At 57.0% G+C, this 25,509-nt stretch overlaps 1 protein-coding gene and 1 pseudogene across 4 annotated transcripts; both read left to right on the top strand.

Annotated features, from left to right (window-relative positions):
- Window positions 1–619: 619 nt before the first annotated feature.
- Window positions 620–25,509, top strand: LOC100585480 (endonuclease V). 3 transcript variants are annotated; one of them, XM_030828171.1, is made up of 9 exons: window positions 620–934; window positions 1,334–1,505; window positions 7,594–7,728; window positions 7,966–8,005; window positions 9,296–9,408; window positions 10,813–10,881; window positions 11,273–11,401; window positions 14,398–14,462; window positions 15,603–16,179. In XM_030828171.1, the coding sequence occupies exons 1-9, from the start codon at window positions 879–881 to the stop codon at window positions 15,751–15,753; spliced, it is 930 nt and encodes a 309-aa protein (XP_030684031.1). In that variant the 5' UTR covers window positions 620–878; the 3' UTR covers window positions 15,754–16,179. The 3 variants fall into 3 exon arrangements, with proteins under 3 accessions (XP_030684031.1, XP_030684030.1, XP_030684029.1); XM_030828170.1 differs by lacking the exons at window positions 620–934; window positions 1,334–1,505; window positions 7,594–7,728; window positions 7,966–8,005 and adding an exon at window positions 25,130–25,509 and having other exon boundaries at window positions 8,854–9,408; window positions 15,603–15,661; XM_030828169.1 differs by lacking the exons at window positions 620–934; window positions 1,334–1,505; window positions 7,594–7,728; window positions 7,966–8,005 and having other exon boundaries at window positions 8,854–9,408; window positions 15,603–15,661; window positions 15,871–16,149.
- On the top strand, window positions 20,695–22,557 carry LOC100586034 (annotated as a pseudogene). Its single transcript, XR_001116925.2, has one exon. The product of XR_001116925.2 is annotated as an uncharacterized LOC100586034 (transcript).

Genomic DNA, 25,509 nt, shown 5'->3' with positions numbered 1-25,509 from the left:
GGCCTTTCCCAACCACAAATAAATACACATTCTCCCCACAAATAAATACATATTCTCCCTCACAGTACTTCGCACAATACCTGGCACAGCGAGAGCACTGAACCAACACTCGTTCAACTGAGCAGCAACAAGGTTAAGAACCAAGACCCCCCAAGGTCGCCCGTACTTTGGTAGGGGAAGCTTTCTGCCCAGCAAGGTCCAACCCAGATGAAACCCAGTCCAAGTCTGCAGCCCCGCCGTGAGTCCAGCCCGCTAAACTGTGAAGAATTTAAATACACGACACCTGCCCTCAAAAGCGTGAGGGCACCCCTGAGATGCCGTCGAGGTGGGGGGCGTCAACGACAGGCGCTCAGTAAGTGCTCCTGAGGCAACCGCCGGGCTGTCCTGGACCTGGTGAATCCTTTCCGGGTTCGGCAAAGGGGGGACGCTGACCCAGCCAAGGAGTGGGACAGGCAGTGCTGGACCACCCTTTTCCAAGCGCGGAGGTGCCGTGCCCGCCGGTTCTCAACAGGGCGAGCGGCCCTCCAGCCGTGCAGAGCGCAGCGCTTGCAGCGGGGACAGCAGAGGCGGGACGGGCGTCACGGAGTTCCCGGGTCCTCGCGCGGTCACTTACCTGGCCTCAGCTATCCGCTGAAAATGGGCGGACGGACTCCCGGGATCCGAGCCGATATCGCGCGCGGCCCCGCGGAGCAACTTGAAGCCGTGTGCGTGCCTGTGCGTTCACGCAAGGGCTCACCCAGCCGCCACGGGCTTCTGAAGACCCAAGTGGGAAGTGCGGCCCGGGAAAGCGCAAGCATCTCCATGGCAACGAGGGAGGATGGCGCCTGCGCGAGTCACTTCCGGAAGTGACATGCGGAAGGGGTGCCCGAGACAAAGCCATGGCCCTGGAGGCGTCGGGAGGGCCGCCGGAGGAAACGCTGTCACTGTGGAAACGGTAATGCTGTCAGGCGACGCGCACGAGGCGGGGGACGAGGCCGGGCGGCCCTTCGCGCACCTTCCGAGCTCGTAGTCTTCAGGCTGTGGAATCGGAGCCGCCACCGCCCGAGCCTTCGAAGCACGGCCCAGCTTCCGGCGCGGGAGCGGAGGGATCTCAGGAGTTGTAGTCCGCGGGGTGGGCGCGGTTCTCGCTTCCGGCCAGTTCTTTTGGCCTGCGCTTGCCCGGGTCTCCGCCGCTTGGGCTCCTAGGGACTGTGGCGTCACCGGTATGTCCCTTGCTTTCCCCTGAAGCGGGAGAAGACCCGGCAGAGGCGCTCTGTTCGCTGCAGCCGCGCGGGTGGAGGAGGCAGAGTCTGGGGTGTGACCCTGACCAAGTTTGACGCTTCTGTCCTCCTAGGGAGCAAGCTCGGCTGAAGGCCCACGTCGTAGACCGAGACACCGAGGCGTGGCAGCGAGACCCCGCCTTCTCGGGTCTGCAGAGGGTCGGGGGCGTTGACGTGTCCTTCGTGAAAGGGGACAGTGTCCGCGCTTGTGCCTCCCTGGTGGTGCTCAGCTTCCCTGAGCTGGAGGTAACCTGGGAGGACGCCGAGCTCGAGGCGGGCCTCTGGATGGGCTCGGGCGTGCGATCTCCGGGACAGGGAACAGTGCAAGCCTAGATCCTGGCTTCTCGTTTTGTAGGATGTCATTAATAGTCTGGGGAGTTGGCCGGGCGCAGTGGCTCACGCCTGTAATCCCAGCACTTTGGGAGGCTGAGGCGGGCGGATCACCTGAGGTCAGGAGTCTGAGACCAGCCTCAACATGGAGAAACCCCGTCTCCACTAAAAATACAAAATTAGCCAGGCGTGGTGGTGCATGCCTATAATCCCAGCTACTCGGGAGGCTGAGGCGGGAGAATCGCTTGAACCCAGGAGGCGGAGGTTGCGGTGAGCCAACATCACGCCGTTGCACTCCAGCCTAGGCAACAAGAGCGAAACTCCATCTCAAAAAAAAAAAAAAAAAAAAAAAAAATAGTCTGGGGAGTCTTGGAAGGGAAAAAAAAAGGCAAAAATTAAGGGAATTCTGTGACTGTTAAGAATCAGCTCATGAGCTTCATCTTCAAGTCTGATTGTTATCGGGATCCTCAGCTCAGTGACCTGTCCATCACACCCCCTGTTGCTCAAGCTGGAGATCTGTGTCCTCCTAGACCCCTCCCTTCCTCTCGCGTCCAGTCGCACACTAGCTCCCTTTTATTCTGCCTCTTAAATGTTGCTGGAATCTGTCCCCTTGTCTGTTTCCCCACTGCTCCTTCCCTGGCTGTGCCACCGTCACTCCTGTGGGTTCCTGAGCAGCATTTTCATGGGTGCCCTGGCTTAAGTGTTCCTCCTCAGTAGTTTCTTTTACATACTGCCAGCAGACCGATTTTCCTAAAAAGCAAGTATTTTCCTCAAAAGCAACAAGTCTCCTCCCTCCTTCCCTCCCTCCCTTCCTTCCTTCCTCTCTCTGTCTCTCTCTTTCCTTCCTTTCCCCTTCCCCCACTCTGTGCCCAGGCTGAAGTGCAGTGGCATAATCTTGGCTCACTGCCAAGATCAGATCTCAACCTCCTGGACCCAAGTGATCCTCCGACCTTAGCCTGAGTAGCTAGGACCACAGGTGTGAGCCACCACACCCAGCTTATTTTTTTATTTTTTGTAGAGACAGGGTCTCACTATGTTGCCCAGGGTGGTCTCCAGCTCCTGGGCTCAAGGGATCCTCCCACCTTGGCCTCCCCAAGTGCTGAGATTACAGGTGCGAACCACCACACCCAGCCCACAAGTCCTCTTAGAACATTGAAGTGCCCTTCTCATGACCTCATGGTGAATAAAGTTCACTCTCGTTGGCATGGCTTCAAGGCCCCTTATGACCTGTCCCCTGCGTAATTTAATATGACGCTGGAGGCTCAGCCCTCACCACCATTCTCAGTTCTTCCCACCTCCTACAGCCCACTTTGAATCCTTCACACGTGTGCCACGCTGTATTTGGTGGCCTGACCTTTGCAGTAATGTTTCCTCTCCTGGAAGGGTTTCCATCTGGCTAACTCCTATTCATCTGTTTGGGCCCAGTTTAGACATGACTTCCTCCACTAAGCTCCCTCTCGTCTCACAAGCCCAGGAGTTGTCCCTCAGCACCGTGTCTTAGTCCGTTTGGGCTGCTGTAATAGAATACCTTAGACTGGGTGGCTTACCCACAGCAGGAATTTATTTCTCACAGTTCTGGAGGCTGGAGGCTCGAGACCAGGGTGCCAGCGCAATCAGGTTGTGGTGACGGCGCTCTTCCAGGTTGCACAGGGCCAGCTTCTTAACCGTGTTCTCACATGGTGATCTACTCACCTCCCTAGAGGCCCCACCTCGTAGTACCATCACCTGTGGGTTATAATTTCAACATAGGAATTTGGGGAGGACACCAACGTTTAGACCATAGCAACCCTCTGCTTCCTCTTGTCTCGCTGGAATGGAACTGGCCCGTCTTCCCTACTGGAGTATAAACTCCGTGATGGTAGAAACCATGTTGCTTTGCCCACCATGGGTAGCATGCAGAAGACGCTGGAAGCTTCCTGAAATACGTACGTGTGTGAATGGACAGTGGGCTTGTGATTCACATGAGAGTCAACAGCTCCGGAAGCCTCTTGGCGTCACTCGCATTGCTCCTCTGCCGACTCCCGAAGATGACAAATGTCTTCCTGCTTCCATGGCTTTGTGCTTTACTTGAGAGGCCCCTTTCAGTCCAAATCAAGCAAAAATGTACTGAGTGCCTACTGTGTGCTAAGATTGGGATATTCGGCAGTCCCTACCCTAAGACGTCCCCTGGCCATTTTGTAGGCTAGCATTGGGAGTGGGTGCACAGTCTTAGGGTCCTGACTGCTCATGCTCACACCCAACTCTGCCACTCCCCACTTTGCCCTCTAGGCCTCTGTCTCCTTTTTTCTGACTTGAGGATGATAGTGGTATTAATATCTAGCTCACAGGTTGTGATGAGCAATACATGAAATGCATGGAAAGCAGTTAACACAGTGTTCCCTTCCCCCTCCAACTTTCCCTGGCTGCAAATTAATCACCTTCTCATCTGCATCCTGGGCCTCTTTTTAATGCACGTGCTGTTATAGCATTTCTCACGTTGTATTACAGTTAGTCGTTTATGATTCCATTTTTCCCGCTGACTGTAGGTTCTCAAGGGTAGGGCTGTACCATATGTCTTTTACAACCCCAGCACCAAGCAAAGCACCTGCTACTTCGTCGGTGTTCATTGTTCCGGCTATGAAAGCTTAGACTAGAAAAGGATCTTGGAACAGTCTGGTCCACTGGTTCCTGAGTGCCCTACCGTGGACCTGCAGAAGCAGAATCACCCAGAAGTGTGTTGAGAAACAGATTCCATAGGCACATCCACAAAGACAGAAAATGGATCCTTGGGACTTGGAGTTGGGGTGGGATGGATGGGAAGTGACTGCTGATGAGTATGAGGTTTATTTAGGGGCTAAGGAAAATGTTCTAAAGTTAGATTATAGTGATATTGCAGAACTCTGTAAATACCAAAACCATTGCATTATATGTTTTAAACAAGTGAACTTTATGGTATGTCAATTGTATCTCAGTAAACCTGTTAGAAAAAAAAAAAAAAAACAGGCCGGGCGCAGTGGCTCATGCCTGTAATCCCAGCACTTTGGGAGGCCGAGGTGGGTGGATCACGAGGTCAGGAGATCGAGACCATCCTGGCTAACACGGTGAAACCCCGTGTCTACTAAAAATACAAAAAAATCAGCTGGGCATGGTGGCGGGCACCTGTAGTCCCAGTTACTCAGGAGGCTGAGGCAGGAGAATGGCGTGAACCCAGGAGGCGGAGCTTGCAGTGAGCCGAGATCGCGCCACTGCACTCCAGCCTGAGCAACAGCAAGACTCCGTCAAAAACAAACAAACAAAAACAGATTCCAGGCCCTACACCACTTACTGGGGGAAAAACTCTCCCAGAGTATGGCCTAAGAATCTGCCTTTTAAAATAAGCTTCCCTGTGATTCTAAAGCAGAGCTGGGTTGGAGAACCACTGGCCTGCTTTTCCCACCGTGAAGAACACGGTCCTTAGCATCCCTGACAAACGATGGTGGAGACCGTTCCGTGCCAGACGCTGAGCCATGGCTAGTGTGTGCTGCTCCACAGGCCTCCCAGCGGAGCCCGTTCCATGCCGGACGCTGAGCAATGGCTGGTGTGTGCTGCTCCGCAGGGAGCTGACTCCTACTTGTCTGTGACTCCCATCGATCAGTTCTGCCCTCAGATAGTGAAACAGAACGGATCTTCCCCGCCTTCTGCTTGTCAGCCTGTCTGCTGCTGGAAACAGCTGCCTGCTCCTTGACCACACGGTCCCAAGAGGCTGCGGTGACATCCAGCTTCTTCACTGGCCAGTGGCCCTCTGGTCATGCCCTCCGTTCACAGGGTCCATCTTTCCGTCTGCACTCAGAATCAAATGCAGGAACTCGGATGTGGTCTATCCAAGTCCCTAGACCTAACTCTCATCCATGCCATTTCAGTCGGTGTAGCTGGAAACCCTGGTAACTTTTGAGGGTTACCAGGCCACTGGCTTATGTTGAGATTGCTGGTCATCCAGACCTGCCCCCCACACTGATCATACAGTGATTTTTCTTTTCCCAGATTTTTAATTTGAAAATGTACATATATCCCCCCAAATTAGAAAAGGATATGTTGGACACCTGTATTCCTTCTACTTACGTTCAGCTGTTGCTGCTCTGGAATATTCTCTGTCGTGCACATGCGCTCTTTGTGTGCGTGTGTACCATACATCCCAGCGACTGTGACAGCTCAGAAGACATCAGCAGGCCTGTCCTGAGAATGACATTCTCTTCCACAGCTGCAGTGTCATTATCATACTGATTACAAATCATAGTCATCCTATAATGTCACCTGAATTATAACATTATGGGAGAGATTCAGATGTAAGCAGCCACCCCCCTCCTGTGGGAACTCAGGCCACACTTGAATTCCACGTGTCACTGTGCAAAGTGACTTTACTCTGTGGGGATGTCAGTGATCCAGCCTGCTGGCTTCTCTGTGAACCCAAATTCTGTTATCAGAATGGATCCTCCCCACTTTGGGTCATGGGCAGATTTGATCAGTTTCCCCATTGAGTCACTGATAAAGATGTTGGGAGAACAAGCCCCAACCCTCTGCTAATACAGAGCACTCCGTTTTCTTTGGTGTGTTTAATTATTGATCCAGCCACAAGTGAGGAGTATAAGTTGTGATTTGAAAGCTGTCACCAAGAGATTTGGGGGATTCAGTAACAAAACTGCAGAAAGGTAGACAGGTCTGCAGAATGTGGACATGGTGGGAAACGTCTCCCCATTAAGGCCAGTGTGACTAAGGAAAACACAAGGTTAGGAGACTCAGGCCTGCCATGTTGTGCTCTAAACTGCAGCCTCTGCCTCCTGGGTTCAAGCAATTCTCCTGCCTCAGCCTCCCGAGTAGCTGGGATTACAGGCATGTGCCACCATGCCCGGCTAATTTTGTGTTTTTAGTAAACACGGGGTTTCTCCATGTTGGTCAGGCTGGTCTCGAACTCCCAACCTCAGGTGATCTGTCCGCCTCAGCCTCCCAAAGACAGGCGTTTTTGGGATTACAGGCGTGAGCCACCGCGCCTGGCCAACGCTGTGTCTTTTTTAAGCCTCCAACAACCCATGGAGGGGTGGGGTGGGGCATCAGCTTCAATACACAAAGGAGGAGACACCAGGAAAGCAAGGGGCAGGCAGAGGTGATGCAGCCAGCAACCTTAGCCTTGCTTCTGATGGAGACTAGGTCCCAGAGGGCTCCTACGGACCTGATCCCAGGGAATCCTCCTACAGACCAGGTCCTAGGGAGCTCCTCGTATGGACCAGATCCCAGGGAATCCTCCTATGGACCAGGTCCCAGAGGCTCCTCCTATGGACTAGATTCCAGGGAATCCTTCTACAGACCAGACCCCAGGGGCTCGTCCTATGGACTAGATCCCAGGGAGTCCTACAGACCAGATCCCCGGGAATCCTCCTATGGACTGGGTCCCAGGGGGTCCTCCTAAGACCAGGTCCGGGGATGGAGGGGCTTCTCTTATGGACCAGGTCTTGGGATGGGATTTCTCATATGGACCAAGTTCCAGGGGGCTTTTCATATGGACCAGGGAATCCTCCTACGGACCAGGTCCCAGGGCTCCTACTACACATCAGGTCTGGGAGTTGGCGCTCCTCAAAAGGACCAGGTCCTGGGGTGGGAGGTGCTCCTCCAGTGGACCAGGTCCGGGGTGGGGGGTTCTCATATGGACCAGGTCCCAGGGGGCTGCTGCTATGGACCAGGTACCAGTGGAGGGCGGGGGGTGCTGCAGCTACAGACCAGGTCCTGGAGTGAGGCGCTGCTGCTATGGACCAGGTCCTGGGGCATCTGCTCCTATGGACCAGGTCCCGGGGGTACCTGCCCACCACCAATTTGCAGGGTACATCTTCTAGTTCCTTCTTCCAAACCCATTGTCTCGTAGGTGAGGCAGGGAAGGGGAGCCATGAGGGTGACGTAAGGGAGAGGGAAGGATGGAGGGGGCAGGGCATGGAGGGAGTGGGGACGGGGCAGGTGGCCGAGGGCTATGCTGCCCACTGAGCTGCGTGCCTGGTGGCAGGTGGTGTACGAGGAGAGCCGCATGGTCAGCCTCACAGCCCCCTACGTGTCGGGCTTCCTGGCCTTCCGAGAGGTGCCCTTCTTGCTGGAGCTGGTGCAGCAGCTGCGGGAGAAGGAGCCGGGCCTCATGCCCCAGGCAGGTGCCCTAGGACAAGAGAAAGGTCCCTCCTTTCCCCTGGGGGAGGGAAGGCGGCTGCAGGTCGCTGCCACCGCAGTGGCAGGGAGAGACTCGTGAGCTTCCTGGAAGAGAGGAATGAGGATTTCTAAAAAGCTGGACCCCAGAGACAGTGCCCCCTTCTTGCCTCAGGGATGGCCCTGTCCTGAGGGCCGAGGCGCAGCTCAGCTGACTGTGACTCTCCCCGTGGCTCCATAGGTCCTTCTTGTGGATGGAAACGGGGTGCTCCACCACCGAGGTAATCCTCCTCTCAGAGGTCCAGGGAGGGCACTGTGGGGAAGAGATGGGGTAGAGGGCACCTCTGTCGTCCCCCCAACAAAATGCTGGGCCCTCGGCCTCTGCCACCAGCCCCCTCCAACGGCTCCTTTCTGGGTGCAACGAGGACTCGCAGTGCGCTCGGCCCCTCCCTGCCCCCCCACCGCCGGTAAAGGGCTGTCTACCTTCACTTCACCCCTCACCTCTTTCCTGCCCGCCCCTGCCTTCTCTACAGTGCCCTGTGCTGGCTCATCTCCAGGTGCCACTATCCAGTTCTGACCTGATCACCAAAAGATGTCCCAGGGCCAGGGCTCAGAGTGGCCTTCCCTGCCAGCCGCCCACCCTGCATGGCCCGTCAGGCCCTTGTCCACCACTAGACAGGTGTACCCAGGCACCCGCCAATGCCGGGAACCTTGGCCTAGGGAGCGTGGCTGAGGGAGATGGGCTCTTTTTTTTTTTTTTTTTTTTTTTGGAGACAGAGTCTTACTCTGTCGCCCAGGCTGGAGTGCAGTGGCGTGATCTCAGCTCACTGCAAGCTCTGCCTCCTGGGTTCATGCCATTCTCCTGCCTCAGCCTCCCGAGTAGCTGGGACTACAGGTGCCCGCCACCACGCCCGGCTAATTTTTTTTGTATTTTTAGGAGAGACGGGGTTTCACGTGTTAGCCAGGATGGTCTCAATCTCCTGACCTCGTGACCACCTCAGCCTCCCAAAGTGCTGGGATTACAGGTGTGAGCCACCGTGCCCGGCCAAGGGAGATGGGCTCTTCTACCCTCACATACAGAGCTGAGGGCGGCGCAGCAGCACCCAGAGAGGGCCCAGGAGGGGTGACATTGGACCTTCCTGGCCAGCAAGTGTGATTGGGCCCTGGCTGTTGCCTTTGCACATGGGTGCAGAGCCAAAGGGTTGTCATGTGCCGACCCACATGCTCGTGCCAGTGCTGGCAGGCCACCGTAGACGGAAGAGGAGGCTGGGAGGTGCAGGAAATGACCGGACAGCTGGGCTGCAGTATCCCAGCATGCCAGCGAGTTGCTGACCCTGGCACTGACCGTGTCAGAAGGAGGCTTCCTCCCCGGCCTCGCACCCAGGAAATCGGGCACAGGGGGCCTTGGCCCAGGTCTGCTTGGGGCTTAGATCTGGTTTCCCTAGCCCTCTGCCCGTCCACAGACCTCTGCTCACTTAGGGAAATTTTTGGTGAGACTCTGGCTTGTCCTGAATCCCTGCGCCAGGCCCCAGCCCCACCTCCCCAACCCCACCCTCCTTTCTCCCTGGCAGGCTTTGGGGTGGCCTGCCACCTTGGCGTCCTTACAGACCTGCCTTGCGTTGGGGTGGCCAAGAAACTTCTGCAGGTGGACGGGCTGGAGAACAACGCCCTGCACAAGGAGAAGGTGAGGAGGGGCCTGCTGCAGGCCATGCCCGGCAGCTCAGTGGCGGGGCTGTGGTGGCCCTGGGCATGAGGACGCTTCTGGACCAGCCCTTGCCTGCTGACGCTGCCCTCCTCATCCCTGGCTTGTGACCTGGAATAAGGAAGACCTGCTTTCCTCTGGGCGTTGCCTTGCCTGTCTCAGCCGAGGGCGCTCCGAGCTCCTCTCCTGCCTCCTGGGTGTGCCTGCCTCTCTGGTCCCCCTTGCCTCTGAGCCACTGTGACACACCAAGTAGGGCTAAGTCCTCCAGTTACTGGGGACAGGACGGGCTTCCAGGCTGTCCCGGGCGCACTTGGTGCTTTCCCCACCCCGCCTTGCCCCAGCCCCTGCCTCCTCCCCTGCATGCTCAGGACCACACCTCCATGCCCCCCCCCGCCCCCCACCAAGGCCTGCCCGGAGCTGCCACGCACACTCTTCCTACCTCACCTTCCCCTGCACCTTCCTCCTCTGGGACCCCATGTTGGCACTGGGAGTGAGACACTCTCAGTGGAGGGAGCCGGTGACACCCCCAGCTGTTTCACTGGATGGCAGATTCTGAGAGCAGAGACTGCGTCTCTCATTCCTCCCAGCTCTCAGGTGCCTGCATGGAGCAGTTGCTTAATAAAAATCTGTTGAGTTGATGGGGACCTTAGACCCACTCGATGAACCAGTCCACCGCCGCCAGAAATGCCAGCCTGTTGAGCTGAGTCAGATGTGCCCAAAGCAGGAGAGAAGCCACAGGAAGGAAGCAGGCTCAGCACCAGTCACTGGGCAGTGGTGGCACCTGTGTGGCTGCCAGCCTGGCACAGTGGCCCTGGGCAGATTGCTGCCCCTTGTTCTAAGTCCCATCGTCAGTTTTGGACAGGGTCTTGTGAGCAGCACCCTCAGCTCGGGGGCAAGAGCACATCACTGCCTGCCTGCTCAGTGTCGCCTCAGGTGGTGTGGCTTTGCCTGGGCTGTGGCTCACCTCCAAGATCAGTCCCCTTCCCTTTCCTGGCCCAGTGACTGGGTTTTAAAAATAAAGAGACCTGGGCCGGTCACGGTGGCTCACGCCTGTAATCCCAGCACTTTGGGAGGCCGAGGTGGGTGGATCACACGATCAGGAGATCGAGACCATCCTGGCTAACATGGTGAAACCCCATCTCTACTAAAAATATAAAAAATTAGACAGGCGTGGTGGCACATGCCTGTAGTCCCAGCTACTCGGGAGGCTGAGGAGGGAGAATCGCTTGAACCCGGGAGGCAGAGGTTGCAGTGAGCCGAGATCGCACCACTGTACTCCAGCCTGGGCAACAGTGTGAGACTCCGTCTCAAAAAATAAAGAGACTTGCCTTCAGCCCTTCACCAAGAAGAGAGGGGTTTTTTCCCCATTTTTCCCCCATTTTCCAGATCCGACTCCTGCAGACTCGAGGAGACTCGTTCCCTCTGCTGGGAGACTCTGGGACTGTCCTGGGAATGGTGAGTGGCCAGGACCCTGAGCCCCTCCAAAGCCCTGGGGTAGGGGATCCTTTGCAGGCAGACACAGGTGCATACAGACACGTGTGCACTCACACTTGCCTACATCAACCCCCCGCCTGCCCGTCCATCCGTCCTCCTGCCTCTGACTGAGCCCAGGGTGTGATGTATGTGTTTGTTCCCTCCAGCTCTGCTGAGGGAGCCTACCCTGCCCCAGGGACAAGCAGCAGGAAGGCACCCTGAGGGTGGGCGGGCCCTGGCCCCAGAGAGCACTGCCCCTTCAGCTTCCCTCTTGCCCCCAGGACATTTTGTCAGAGCTCCAGCCGCTGAGGCTGTCCTGACCCTGGTCCCAGTGGCCCAGCCCACAGGACAGCCCTCGCCTTCCTTGTCACAGGCCCTGAGGAGCCACGACCGCAGCACCAGGCCCCTCTACGTCTCCGTGGGCCACAAGATGAGCCTGGAGGCAGCTGTGCGCCTGACTTGCTGCTGCTGCAGGTTCCGGATCCCAGAGCCCGTGCGCCAGGTGGGTGTGCTGGGGATGCGGGGAGGCAGCATAGGCTCCTCTGCTTCCTGCCACCTGCTGTTCAGGGCTCCCCAGCAGCTCAGCTGGGGTCAGAGTGCAGTGACATGAGGACAGGGGTTCCTGGGCCGAGGACAGGTCACAGACCTCTTGCTGGAGAGCTTGCTTGGCCTGCGCTGGGCCCTGCAGTCAGGACAGTAGACTAGGGGGTGCAGGGCTACCAAGAATTCATCCCCAGGCCCTCTGCCCCATGCACTCAGCCTCTCAGCCTCTCTGAGCCTCCTGCACCCAGATACATGCCAGCTTGGAGAATCAGTGATGTTAGCTCAGGTGGTGAGGTGTCCCAGCCAGCCCCTCAGGTCCCAGAGGGAGCAGCTGAACTTGAGCCAGGAGGCTCCTGCAGGAAAGCTGTGCAGGCCCCAGAGACGCCGGTCTGGGGACTTGGGTATGCCCGCCCCAGAACCCAGCACCGAAACTGGTGTTCGGTCCCCCAGGAAGGGTGAGAACTCTGCTGAAGCCATCAGCTCAGCTGAGGAAGGACTCAGCCTGTGGGCCAGGAGAGAGACAGCTGGCACGAGATGCCCACAGTCAGCCTCGATAGGACCAGGGGACCACAAGACACGGGTGGATGCCGTCCCAGAGAAGCCCACAGAGTGAGGGTTCAAGAAAAGTCAGTCTTAGGAAGAGACCCGCTGGAGGAAGGGGAAGGACAGCCCTGGGCAGGAAGGAGTTTGATGTGCTCAAGAAATGGGGGGCCTGGAGGGGTGGCTCACGCCTGTAACCCCAACACTTTGGGAGACAGAGGTGGGAGGATCACTTCAGCCCAGGAGTTTGAGGGCACCCTCGGCAACATAGTGAGACCCCGTCTCTACAAAAAACACTTAAAAACAAATTAGCCAAGTGTGGTGGTGCGCGCCTGTGGTCTCTGCTACTCAGGAGGCTGAGGCGGGAGGATCACCTGAGTCCAGGAGGTCGAGGCTGCAGTGTGCCCTGATTGGGCCACTGCACTCCAGCCTGGGTGACAGAGCAAGACCTTATCTCAAAAAAACATTAAAAAACAAAAAGAAACTCAGCAGGAAGATGTGGCTGGAGCCAGGGCAGTGAAGTACAGAGTGGGTGGGAACCCATGAGCATCTTGGGGTGCGCCAGGGTTTCAGACGTCACCCACAGGGACATGGATGACTGTGAGTTGGCAGCGGGGCGCCCGCAGATTGGCCTTTTTAGGTGGCCGCTGTGCGTGCTGTGGAGGCTGTGGGGTGGAGGTGGGGATGCAGATCTGCACAAGCCGTGCTGCTTCCAGCAGCCCAGCCCTGGAGCCTCCCTGGAGTCTGCCGCTTCCCCATCTTACCCCCACCGCTTGCCCTGCAGCCTGCGCTGGGGCAGCCGCAGCACCAGTGGAAAACCCCCAGGCCACCACCATGGGGCCGGGGCCTTCCGGCTGCTGGCGCGCAGTTTGGCCTCCAGGGGGCAGCAGCAGCCCGCATACCACAAAGGCCCTCGCCCTGGGCAGCTGTTCCCAGTGGTGGCATCTGACAGCGGGCTCTGCAGCCTTGCAGGGCTTTGCTCAGGGCACAGGTGTGTGGACTCTCAAGCCTGTGATCTGTGTCCCCAGCCCCCAGGAAAGAGGCCTTTCTTCCTCCATTCCAACTCAGCCATGTGGTCTTCCGAGAGAGAACCCAAGAAACTGTCCCCCAGGCCTTCAGCCCCAGGAACTTTAGGTCGTGCTGCTGCAGACAGCACAGTTCCCGGAGCTCCTAGACCTTTTTCCACCTCAGTGCGCCCCAGAGTAGGACAGTGGCCCGTCCTTGCAAGGGAGGGGACACCTGGCCTGTGAGTACCTTGAGCATCTAGAAATAGAGCAAGGATCTGTGCCTAGCACCGGCGAAGAGCCTGCCAAATCCTGGGCCCACCCTCCAGAGGAAGGAAAGCCACAACCAGATGGGATATGCAGCCGCCCCACACCAGGAGCCCGCAGCTTCTTACGCTGGCGTGAGCCGACGGTCGTGTCCTGCAGGGCTGGCTCTGTCTCTGGGTCCATTTTCTTCCCGAGCTCACTCACCTCTCAACAGGTTCCCCTCCTGACTCTGTTCCAGAAGGTCCTGGGAGAGCACAGACGGGGTTAGTGTTGGTCTGCTCTCTCCCTGGCTCTGCGCCGGGCCGTCTTAGTGGCCCCATGGTCACAGGCACTGCTGTGCTCCTGGTTGCCAGGTCCAGGCTCTCCTGCCAGGCCAGGCTGGGCCGCTCCAGGGGAAGGTGAGAGGTGCTGGCCCTGCCTACCACTGCCCCACTTCCCCCATGAATGGAAGCAGGAGCAGGCTGGGGGATTAGCCGTTGCTTTCCATGAGTCATGCAGCCCTGAAGCTAATCTAAGCCCATCTGAGCTGGGATCAGGGGGACTTCCCAGGGCCAGCCCCCCCATGCCCCCGGGGGTTCCCACTCAGACCTGAGCCCTGTTCAGTGTCCCTCCCTGCTAGGGTCTGCCCCCATCCCAGCCTGTGGCCCACCGCCCTCTTTTATCCTGGTGATTCTGGAGATGGAACAGGGGTTACTGCTGATCTAGTCAAGGGAGAGGACAGACCAGCTGGGCTCAGAGCCCCCAGAGAAGCAAGTGTTAGCAGGGAAGCCTCGGCTTGCACACAGCCTACAGGGAAGCACAGACTGGAGACCAGTGAAGGCTGAGCAGCTCCAACTGCCACTGGTGGGGAGGAGACCCAGGACCCCCTCGCTCAGCCTGTCCACTCACCAGCTACTCAGGCCCTTCAGGGACTGCCCAGCTCGGTTTGAGAGCTGCCATTGCAGGGCTTTGACCCCAGAGTTCCAGGCATGCCTGTCACACACTCGCCGACAGGGCTGCGGCTCCTGAGCCTGAAGAGCAGGCTGTGACCTGTGTGTCCTGAGTGGGCTTCTGTGGGGGATGGAGGCATTGCCAGCAGCAGCTCCTGGTGGGAAACTGGTCTAGAGACCAGCTCAGCACCTGGCAGCACGTCTCTCTCCTCCAGGCTGACATCTGCTCCCGAGAGCACATCCGCAAGTCGCTGGGACTCCCCGGGCCACCCACACCAAGGTGAGCACCCGAGGAGGCTGGGGCACTAAAGGGGCATCTCGCAGACACCTGCATGGGCTGTTTCTGGTGGCTCAGCCTCTCCCTGTTGCAATATTGTGGCTCAGGACAGACAGTGCAGGGCCAGGGAAGGCAGGGGACACAGGAGAGGTCTTCAAAAAGGGAGGAGAGTGGAGTGGGGTGGACTCCTATTCTCATGGGAACTCTCCAGAAACACCACTGCCTCCACGCAAAGCCCTGGGACCATGGCCCCGTCTGGTCCAAGCCCTACCTCCCAGTAGGGCTATCCCCAGCCTTCCTCAGTCCACTTAGCCTGTGAGGTACCAGGACGTGGGCTCTGCAGAAAAGGCATGGCCTCGGAGTCAGACATGACCCAGCCCTGCATAGCCAGCTGTGGCGTTTGCACTCTTCAAGCCTCAGCTTCCTCATCGTCGTGATAGGCTCCGTAATTCTTGTCCCGCTGGTTCTTGTAAGTTAGAGTGACAGTGTGCCTGGCACAGTCACAGCTAACAGTGCAAGGCTTTGTCTTAAAACCGTTGCAGATTATTTGATCCTGCTAGCAACCTTGATGTGAGACAGGTACTGTGACCCCACTTTACAGATGAGGAAGCTGTGACCCCACTTGACAGATGAGGAGGCTGGGACACTGAGCGTTGATAAGGAGTAAAGCAGAATTCAGTCTGGCCACTTCCTCTCCTCTTGGTGTGGGCAGTTTGGATTCCAGGCCCTGCATCTGAGCCTCCAGGCTGAGAGGACACCCCACTCCCTGGGCAAAGACCACAGGAGGCCCCAGGCCTCGGATTCGCCAGGCCCTCACCCATGATTAGTTTCTGAAGGGCTGCAGTTCCTTCGTGCTCATTTTCCCTCTAAGCCAGGGGCTGTTCCCAGGCCTCCCTAGGCTGCTTTGAGAACTGAGGGAGCAGGTGGCAGGGACCCCCCCAAGCTCTCCCAGAGTTGGGGACCGGCCAGCTTGAATGCAGGTTGCGTGTCTGAGCAGCATGCCCTGCCCTGCCCTCTGCCCTGGGCTGTAGCAAGCCCTGAGTGTCCAGGCCAGCCGCAGTTCCCAGACCCCATCTGGGGTGTGAGGGGGTGTCAGGTGGGTGCTAGCATCTGATGCTGTCCCTTTCTCAATGTCATCACCAGGAGCCCGAAGGCGCAGAGGCCAGCGGCATGCCCCAGAGGAGACTCTGGAGAGTCCCCAGGTGAGGGCCAGCCCCCACAGGACCACAGCCCAGGCCCCAGGACAGCCCCGAGGCCAGGCTCCCAGGAGCAGGCGGGCAAGGACTGGCAGTAGGGTGGAACTGGGCACCATGAAGACAAGAAGGACACTGGCCACCCCGTTCTGGCCTCAGGACACTGACCACCCCTGGGGGTGGTCTAGGGACTTAGGGAAACCTTACCTCAGCCGCAGATAGAGCATCCAGTCCCCAAAGACAGGCTGACCGCACCACCCCAGGGGGACGCTGCAGCACAGCCCAGCACCAGGTGGGGCACAGGTGACCACGGCCCCTCTTCGCCCCGTCATCGGCTGGTCAGCTGTGGTCACGGCGCCTCAGAGGACAGATCTCTATGGGGGCAAGTGCCAGATCCTGAGAGTGCATGAGATGGGGACTCGGAGCTGCAGCCTGCACGACCCCTGCAGCCTGTGCTTTGCCCGCCCCTTTCAATGGATGGGACTTGCTTGCGCTTTTTTTTTCTTCTCAGGGTTCATTTTTTATTTTACATGTTTGTTTGTTTGTTTGTTTCCATTGATCTCTTTACCCTAAGGTTTACTTGCAAAGTCAGGGTTCATTTTTAAAGCAGGTCCCCAGCCCCAGCCATACTGAACCACCTCTGCCCTGACATGGGAGGGGTCCTAGCTGGGGTAGCTGGGCTTTAGCACCTGCCTACTGCCTGCCATGACCCCTGACCCCAGTCCTGGCCATCCTCCAGCCTGCCCCGGGAAGAGGGAGCAGAGAGCCTCATCTCAGCCTGGAGGGGGCCGAGGATGGGGGCAGCACACAGGGGCAGTCTGGGCTGTGGGGCAGGAGGCCAGACAGGGCGGCACTGGTGCCTGAGGGGTTGGGTGCCAGGCTCTGTGCCCGGCGGGGGCTAGGATCGGGGATGGCACCGTCCCCACAGGCTCTGAAAGTTGATCACTGTCCTCTCTCCCTGCCCGCCTTGCCCCAGAGGCACAGCCTCAAAACTGTCTCCACTGTGGGAAAGCAGCCCTAGGCCCCTGTCTGGCCACTTCCTCTCCTCTTGGTGTGGGCTAGAGGTGCCAGCTGGGGAGTGGGGGCAAAGGGGACGGCTCACCTGCAGCCCGGTCCCAGCCCCTGGGCACCTCCCAAGCATCCCCCCAGCCCTTGACATGCCGGTTGGCCTCCAGACCCCAGGCTCCCTGAGGATGCTGGAAGCTGCCACAGAGCAGGAAAAAGTCCCTGGAATCCTTTCTTGCCATTCACCTGACCTCTACAAGAAGGGGCCGGTGATCATGATTTGACAGCTTGGGACAAGAATCCAGGGAGGCCGGGTCTCTGGCGCGCCTCCGTGCTCCTCCAGACGGTGCTGTCCTGGTGTTCCTGAGGAGCAGGGCGAGCCTGGGCCTGAGGGGACAGGTACACAGGCAGCAGCACTCAGGGCCGGGGAGTGCCGGCCCCACCAGCCTGCGCTCACTCGAAAGCTGCTTTGGAGGGCTGGGCTGCAGGGCCAGAGGCTCCAGAAAAGAGGCCCAGGCTGTGTAGCTGCCCTTCCTTGATGGAGCAGACTCTATTCTAGAAATTTCTATAAGAAGTAGACCCACTCCAGGACAAGTGGGGCTGGGGGGTGCGGATGCTGAGGGGCTCTGCGGGCACTTTGTGCCTGAAGTCATGGGGGGCACAGGAGAGAGCGGGAACTAGGTGGACTGTTCTGGCTGCCGTCCATCAGCAATGCTGGCTGGAACCAGATGAGCAGTGTGGGGTGAGAGGGAGCCCCAGTGCGGCCCCTCAGACCCTCCATGCCTCAGGGTGTCAGTGGCCCCGGACTGGCCTCACTCAGTCCTGGGCACTTGGGCCTGTCGGGGATCTAGCTTTCATTGAGGACCCCACCGGTGGACCGAGGCTCCCCTTCCCCTCACCGTGGCAGAGGGATCTCTGCCCTTCCCACCGAAAGGGGCAGAAGCTAGTGGATGGGGACGGCTCACGGCCCTCCCTTTCCACCTGCCTTGGGAAGGGAGAGGCAGCAGACAGGAAGGTCCTTGGAACTCAGGCCAGTGTGGGGAGAGCGTCCCCAGAGAGTCCTTGGGGTGGGAGAGGGGTGGAGTTGACAGCGGGTGAGGCCAGCTTTGAGGTTGTGTGGACCCTGTCTGCCTCTAGCTCAAGTTGGGAGGTGTGTCAGCTGCGGAGCCATGTGAGCCTCGGGGACAGCCACGCATGGGGTGCAGACCGGTCTAAATGTGCCTGTCTGGTGAGCGCTGAAGGTCCCCTTGGGAGAGTCCAGGGCAGCACCTGATGAGCTGAGAGCCACAGCCGTGTCCACCTGGAACCTGTTTCCTCACCGGGAACATGAACACCTGCTTCAGAAGCTTTGGGGGTTAAAGGTGGGGATGCGCGTAGGTCTCTTGCCCAGCGGTGGACACTCAGCACACACCTGATAAATGAGGCATGGGGTGGTGGAGTCCAGCACCTGGCTGGGCCCAGGAACGAGGCATCAGTGGTTGGAGGGGAGGGCGTCTGCCCACCTAGCATCTTTGGCAAGGATCTGCCTGCCAGCACCCCCATGGAGTCCTGTCTGGATGGGAGGAAGAGCAGGGCCGTGGACAGCCTCCAGAGGTGTCCCCCTGAAACCTCTGAATGTCACCGGCACAAGCAGGCCAGGCTGGGCTCTCCCGGCAGTAACACCAACCAAGCACAGCCGTTGTCCTGGGGCACGCCATCCGGGTTGGGGGACAGGGAGGCAGAGATCCTGTGTCGTTGCCCGTGAGTCCAGTGCTTAGGCACCGCTCTGGGGACCCCTCACGCTGGTCCCCAGGCCCACTGAGGCATAGGTGAGACCATTGCATGGTCCTTGGAAAAACGGGGCTCCTCAGGCAAGGAGTGGACAGAGCCGATGCTGGCGATGGGGGGGCCTTGCCCCAGACAGAGTCATGGGAGATGGAGTCACGGGAGCGCTGTGGGGGTCCAGGCAGGGGAGCTGCTGACTGCAGGTGGCCCAGCAGTACCCAGGTTTCTGCTGGCTCCCATTCCACCTCCCCGAGGGCACTCGCAGGAAAGGGAAACGTGGCACCCAGCTGGTGCCTCATTCCACCTACTTCCTGAGTCAAAGGGCTCCACCACCCCAGACACACCCAGAGCCTGGTGTCCAGAATGCCATGTGTGTGCCCCAACTAGTAGGACCCTTGGGAGGCTCAGCACCCCCTGCCCCAAACCAATGCCTCTCCCTTCTCCACACTCACTGGCATCCCCACAGAATGTCCTCCTGACTTCTAGAGCTTTCCCTATCCAGAGCTCCAGGACCACAGGTGGCAGGGAATTAGAGGAATGAGAAGCACAGTGTGGAAGCTGGGCAGAGCTGGCTGAGATCCCACTGTCTCTTCCAGGCCGGCTTGAGCAAAGCTCAAAATGTGTCCCACAGGGGTCGATACCTGCCCATGTGGTGGGGGATATTCCACCAGGTGAAGTGTGTAAGGGCTCAGCAGGGAGCCTTGGCACATGGTGAGTCCTTGGTAAGGGAAGGCTGCTGGTTTGGAGAGGTGAGGCCCTAAGTCAGTCAGTCCGCCATGCTGTGCCAACCCCAATGATGAGAGGATGAAGCCAGGTCAGGGAGGTCTCGTCTACCAGGCTCCTACCTGGGCTGGCAGCTCCTCATGCCATCCCAAGCCATCAGAACTCAGGTCCTCGAAGGGAGGCCTGGCTGCCCCCTTCCTCTGAAGCCACACAGGACCACGCCCCCTGCGCCCTGGGGCTTCACTCCAACAGGAGGGCTTCCCAGGGGGCCGGGAGACTCAGCAGAAATGCCCACAACTGCCTGGCACGTGGTAGGCTTTGCACAAAGAGCAGTAGCTTCAACCCCAATGACCCACCTCTGTGGGTTTGGGCTCCTCCGGGGCTGGAGGTCAGGGTCTGCTTAAAACTGTTGGTTCCTCAAGGACCAGGGGTGTCAGGTGGGCCTCCCCAGCTGAGGGCCTGGCCAGGACCAGGTCAGGGGGTCCTCCCATTTTCCCCTCCCCTTGCAAGGAGGAGCAGGCCAGAGCCTGGAGGTAAGTTTGCAGAACAAAGCGTCTATTCAAATCCTTTGCCCATTTTTAAATTTGGGTCGTCATCTTGTTGAGTTGCAGAAGTTCTTTGTATGTTCTGAATCCTAGATATTGACCACTTCTGCAGTTTACAAATATTTTCTCCTGTGGGTTGTCATTATTTTCTTGATAGTATCCTTTGATGCATGAAAGTTTTTAAATTTGATGAAGTCCATCTATTTTGTTGCTTATGCTTTTGATGTTATGTGTAAGAAGCCATTGACTAATTCAAGGCCATGAAGATTTACACCTACATTTCCTTCTAAGAAATGTATAGTTTTAGTGCTTACCTTTAAGTCTTTGATCCATTTTGACTTAAATTTGTGTATGGTGTAAGGGAACAGGTCCCATGTCATACCTGTGAGTAGCCAGTTGTCCCAGACCTTTTGCTTTGTTGTTGAGACAGGGTCTCCCTCTGTTGCCAAAACTGGAGTGCATGGGCGTGAACATGGCTCACTGCAGCCTCGACCTCTTGGGCTCAAGCAGTCCTCCTGGCTCACCCTCCAGAGTAGCTGGGACTACAAGCATGCACACCATGCCTGGCTAATTTTTTTTTTTTTTTTTGAGACGGAGTCTCGCTGTGTCGCCCAGGCTGGTGTGCGGTGGCGTGATCTCGGCTTACTGCAAGCTCCACCTCCCAGGTTCATGCCATTCTCCTGCCTCAGCCTCCCGAGTAGCTGGGACTACAGGCGCCCGCCACCATGCCTGGCTAATTTTTTGTATTTTCTTTTTTCAGTAGAGACAGGGTTTCACTGTGTTAGCCAAGATGGTCTTGATCTCCTGACCTCGTGATCCACCCGCCTCAGCCTCTCAAAGTGCTGAGATTACAGGCGTGAGCCACTGCGTCCGGCCTAATTTTTAAAGATTTTTTTGTAAAGACAGGGTCTCACCATGTTACCCAGGCTGGCCTCCAACTCCTGGGCTCAAGCTTTCCTCCCACCTGGGCCTTCCAAAATGCTGAGATTACAGGCGTGAGCCACCGCACCTGGCCTATTTCTACTTCCTCCTTTCCAATCTGAATGCCTTTTATTTCTTTTTCTTGCCAATTGCTCTGGCTGGAACCTCTAGCACTTTGTTGAACACAGTGGTGAGAGCACATATCCTTGTCTTGTTCCTGATCTTAAGGGAACATTTTCAGTCTTTCACCACTAGATGTGGTGTGAGCTGTTGGATTTTCAAGGATGCTCTTTATCCAGCTGAAGACGTTCCCTTGTAGTCCTAATTTGTTAAGTGTTTTCATCCTTAAAGGGTACTGGATTTTGTCAAATGCTTTTCTGGCCTCTGTTGAAAAGATCCTGTGTTCTTCTGTTAATGTGAGGTGTTACATTGATTGATTTTCATATGTTGAGCCAGTTTCCATTTCTGGAATACATCCAACTCGGTCATGGTGTATAATCCATTTACTCTGCTGCTGAATGTGATTTGCTTGTATTTTGGTGCAGATTTTTACATCTGCATTTATAAGGAATATTGGTCTGATGTTTTCTTACGATATCTTCCTCTGGTTTTGATATCAGGATATTAGCCTCATAGATTGGGTTAGGAAGTGTTCTTTCCTCCGTTTTTTTGGGAAGAGAGAGATTGGTGTTAATTCTTGCTAGAACCTTTGGTAGAATTTGCCAGTGAGCCTATCTGGTCTTGGGTCTTTGGGAGGATTTTGATTCTGATTCAATCTATGTATTTGTTATAGATTGTTCGGATTGTCCATCCTTGAGTCAGTTGCTAGCTTGTGTGTTTCCAGGAGTTTTTCCGTTTCGTCCATGTTATCGCATCTGTTGGCATACTGTTGTTCACAGGATTTTCTTGATGTGTGTGAGGCCTCTGAGAATGTCCCTGCCTTCACTCCTGCTTTTAGTCACTGGCATCTTCTTTTAACTTGGGCCGTTTGGCTGTGCATGGTTTTGGGGGAGTCCTCCTTGACTCTGCAGATGCTGAGCAGTGATGTGGCTGGGAAAGGGGACCGGGAGTGCAGGGCACCTCCTGAGGACTCACCTAAGCCCAAGATTCAGAGAGAGCTCCAACCACATCTGCCTGCAAGCCTTTCCCAGGCTCTCCCCACGCAGACAGCCAGCACCCCCTCCCCAAAGACCGGGCAGTTCCTGACCAGCACCCCACCAAGCCCTCAGTAAGGCGTGTCTTTGGGGGAGCAGGATTTCAGGAGGACAGTGGAGGTGGCGTAGAACTCACGGCTGGCGGTTCTGGGCCTCTCAGGAAGCTTTGCCACTGGGCTTGGGGTTAAGTGGGTGTGGGGCTCCGAACCCTAAAGGGGTGAGAGTTGAAATGAAAGCGGCACCTGTAGTCCATTTGGGGTGCAGGTGTGTGCCAGGGGTCCTCAGCCCCAGCTGATGGCCACATGAACCGCATGAGGAGAGGCAGGGCGTGTCAGCAGCAAACCTAAGTGTGTGCACATTTCTATGGGCCCTCACTCTGTGACACTGCAGCTCTCCAGAGGGACGCTTTGAAAACAAAACAGGAAAGAACACACAGCCCCGCGTCTCTTGCCTGAGTCACTGTATTCCTTAAAAGTTGAAGCACCCTGGTCCTTGGCTTTTCCTGCACATGAGAAAATGTTGGCCAAGGTTAGCGATTATGCTTCTGTAATCTGTAACCAGAAGTGCTCTTACGCCCAAGCCTTGGTGTGATTTTGCTGTAATGTAACTTCAGAGCCAGCTGGATGGATGTGACTGTGCAGGTCCTGAGCCCCGGCCCCTGTATCCAAGCAGTGGGCCGAGACACTGAGCCGGGCAGTCAGACAGGACCTCTCTAAGGCTGCTCCCGGGCTGGGGCCTGGGTCTAGGATTCTCAGTAAGACCTTTGAATAAAACTAACTTGAATTCTTCAAAAGCTTGATTTTTTTTCTTCAGTCAAAAGCAGCTTGCTGAGATGCCGGCCCACCCTGGGGATGTGCAGTGGCAGCCCTGAGCTGGCCCAGCCCCTTTCCCCAAGGGTGCTCTGGGGGAGGGGGGTGGGTTTGGGGGAGTAGAGTGCAGGGGAAACAGGGTGTGCGGGTCAAGGGGGGCTAGAATTGGGGGAGCAGGTTCACGGGACACGGGCTGGGCAGGGGTGGGCCTGGGCACCTGGTACGTGGGGGAACCCCAACTTCCCATCCCTGCGTCACACGCCCTTCCCCTGCAAGGTAGGGGTCTGCAGGGTTGGCATGTGCCCCCCTGCCCCGTCCCCACCCTACTCCCTGGCGGCAGGCAGAGGGGCGTGCAGGGGGGGCCCTAAGTGCAGTGGCGTCTCGACTCCAACCCACAGAACTTTAAAAATAGGGCCATGGTAAAGTCCGTCTCTACAGACCACAGCCTGCCCAGAGCTAAGAATATTCTTGAACCACTTAATAATTCAAGTCGGATCCAAATAGATTTTCCTGCTCACTTGTGGGCCTCTGTGTCCCTTTCCCAGGCCCCCACCCTGCCTGGAAGCTGGGAGGGAGAGACTCCAAGAAGCGGGTGGGCCTGGCCTTTGGAGCCTCTGAGACCCCAGCTGGTCCTGTGTCCCCTCTCCTGTGGCACTCAGGATCAGAAGACACACCAGGGCTGGAGTGGTCCTTTAGGATCTGGCCAAGGTCAGGCCCCAGGGAGGGGCCCCTCTGGTGGTCCTAGCTGTCCCAAACCCCACCCCTGCTCTGGCCACAGGCACTGGACTATTTGAATCTGGATCTGAGCTAGGCCTTGGCCCCTTGTACGGCATCTGACCTGAGCCACGCACCTCTCATGGGGGCCCCGTCCTCCAGGGCCAAGGGCAGCATGAGCTCCAGGAGAGCCGGCCTCGCCCCTCACACCCCGGTGGCTGGTACATGCAGACCCCAGGGCCTGTGTCCTGCCTCCTCTGTGGAAGAGTCCCTGAAGGGCCTGGCCTGGGGCTCCTTGTCCTGGTGAAAGTGGCTGTGCACAGGCAACCAGGGCCCTGGGTTCCAGACCAAGGCCTCTGTACTTGTGTGCTGTGTGTGCTTGGGTAAACCACTTCACCTCTCTGAGCCTCTTATCAGTGGGATGGATTGTGACCAATGCTTTTAGAATAAGCCGTGGTGTTTGGGGCAGGAAGGGGTATCCGACGGGTGCCCTGAGGCCTGTCACCCTCTCCTCCAGGGGCAGTGCCCAAGCTGCAGACACCCCTCACCCATCCCTGTCTCCCCCCAAGCTCTGGTCTTTCAAACAGGAACTCAGGTTGAAGGGGTGCTACCTGGGAATGCTTGGGGGAGCCCACACTTGCTGGCGGGGGAGGTGCTCACCAGCCTGGCCCCCTAACCCCGGCAGCAGCCCAGCCTTAGGAGTCCCTGCTGAACTTCCCTGGCCTGGCCCTGAGTGGAGTTTTACCAAATTATTAATTAAGGGCAAAGCCATGCGGCAGCACTGACATCCAGATGAATAGCACACGGTGTAATTAGGCGAGGTGTCATGGAGATGATGGAGCGCAGCCTGCTAGCCCCGATTTACCTTCCCGGCAAGCAGGAGCAACTTCTCTGTGTCCTACCACCATGGGCGGCTGGTGTGGGGCCAGTTGGGGGTGCGGTTAAAGGGGCCAGCTGACAGCTATTGCAGGCACCACAGGCCCTGTGGACAGGGCTGGCCTCCTTCCCCACGGACAGGCACCCCTTCCCCTCTGATTGCCATGGGCAGAACCCAAAAGGGAATAAAGTGCAGAAAGGGGCAGGCAAGGTGGGAGGCAGGCCAAGGCAGGAGGGATGAGGACTAGGACAGATCCACAGATAGACCTGGAGCAGCCCAGAGAGGGGCATGGAGGGAGCACAGGAGGGGCGAGAGAGGCTGGGGAGGAGGTGCAGAATCCAGGAAGACAGGACAGGCCTCGGGGCCCTACCCTGGGGTTGCATGGGCCTGACAGAGAGCTGGGAGCGGGGAGCAGCTTGAGAATTTTTGGTTTTGTTTTTTAGTTACTTACATTCATGTATTTGTCGTTTGAGATGGAGTCTTGCTCTGTTGCTGAGGTTGGAGTGCAGTGGCGCAATCTTGGCTCACTGCAACGTCTACCTCCCAGATTCGAGCGATTCTCCTCCCTCAGCCTCCTGAGTAGCTGGGATTACAGGTGTGCCACCACACCCAGCCAATTTTTGTATTTTTAGTAGAGACAGGGTTTCACCATGTTGGCCAGGCTGGCCTCAAACTCCTGACCTCAATGATCCACCTGCCTCAGCCTCCCAAAGTGCTGGGATTACAGACGTGAGCCACTGCTTCCGGCCTACGTTTCATGTATGCTTTAAATCAACATCATAAATTGACAGTTTGAATAATCGAATAGTACTACAAGGCTTCTGATGAAAAACCACACCTCTTTCCTGATTCCCCCTTCTCGGAGGCAACCTTTTCTGTGATTGTAGCTGATTCTCTTTGGTATTTACTTCTGAATAGCCATGCTCATGGTGCTGCTGCTGCTGCTTTTTTTTTCTCCTTTTCAGATTGAGAAATTTACCCATGTCCTTCCCACGATGGCGGCTGAAGGCTTGTTCTCTCACACATGCCCCCCCACACTCTCCCACCAGCTTCTCCTTTTGATTGAATCAGAATTCAATGTATGCACTATTATTTCTCAGCATACACTCTTCCCAGCTGAGTAATGTATTGTAATTACATTTCCTTTCTTGTACAACCTCTTATTTTTCCTGGACTTAATAACTGCCTCATTTAGGGGATTGGGTTGATATTCTGTGTACCCATTACTTATTTATCCCCAAACCCTGCCATGGAAGTATAAATCTCCTTTTGGTTCATTAAAAACATCCGGCCCATCTGGGCACAGTGGCTCATGCCTGTAATCCCAACACTTTGGGAGGCCGAG

The sequence above is a fragment of the Nomascus leucogenys genome, chromosome 14 (genome assembly GCF_006542625.1).
Source record: "Nomascus leucogenys isolate Asia chromosome 14, Asia_NLE_v1, whole genome shotgun sequence".
Lineage (NCBI taxonomy): Eukaryota > Metazoa > Chordata > Mammalia > Primates > Hylobatidae > Nomascus > Nomascus leucogenys.
This window is presented reverse-complemented; position numbering and strand designations above follow the sequence as displayed.

Coding starts and splice junctions, on each gene's coding strand:
- LOC100585480 (XM_030828171.1), top strand. CDS start 879: ATGGCCCTGGAGGCGTCGGGAGGGCCGCCGGAGGAAACGCTGTCACTG. Junction 1,506..7,593: donor TCAGCTTCCCTGAGCTGGAG/GTAACCTGGGAG, acceptor GCCTGGTGGCAG/GTGGTGTACGAGGAGAGCCG. Junction 11,402..14,397: donor TCCCAGAGCCCGTGCGCCAG/GTGGGTGTGCTG, acceptor TCTCTCCTCCAG/GCTGACATCTGCTCCCGAGA.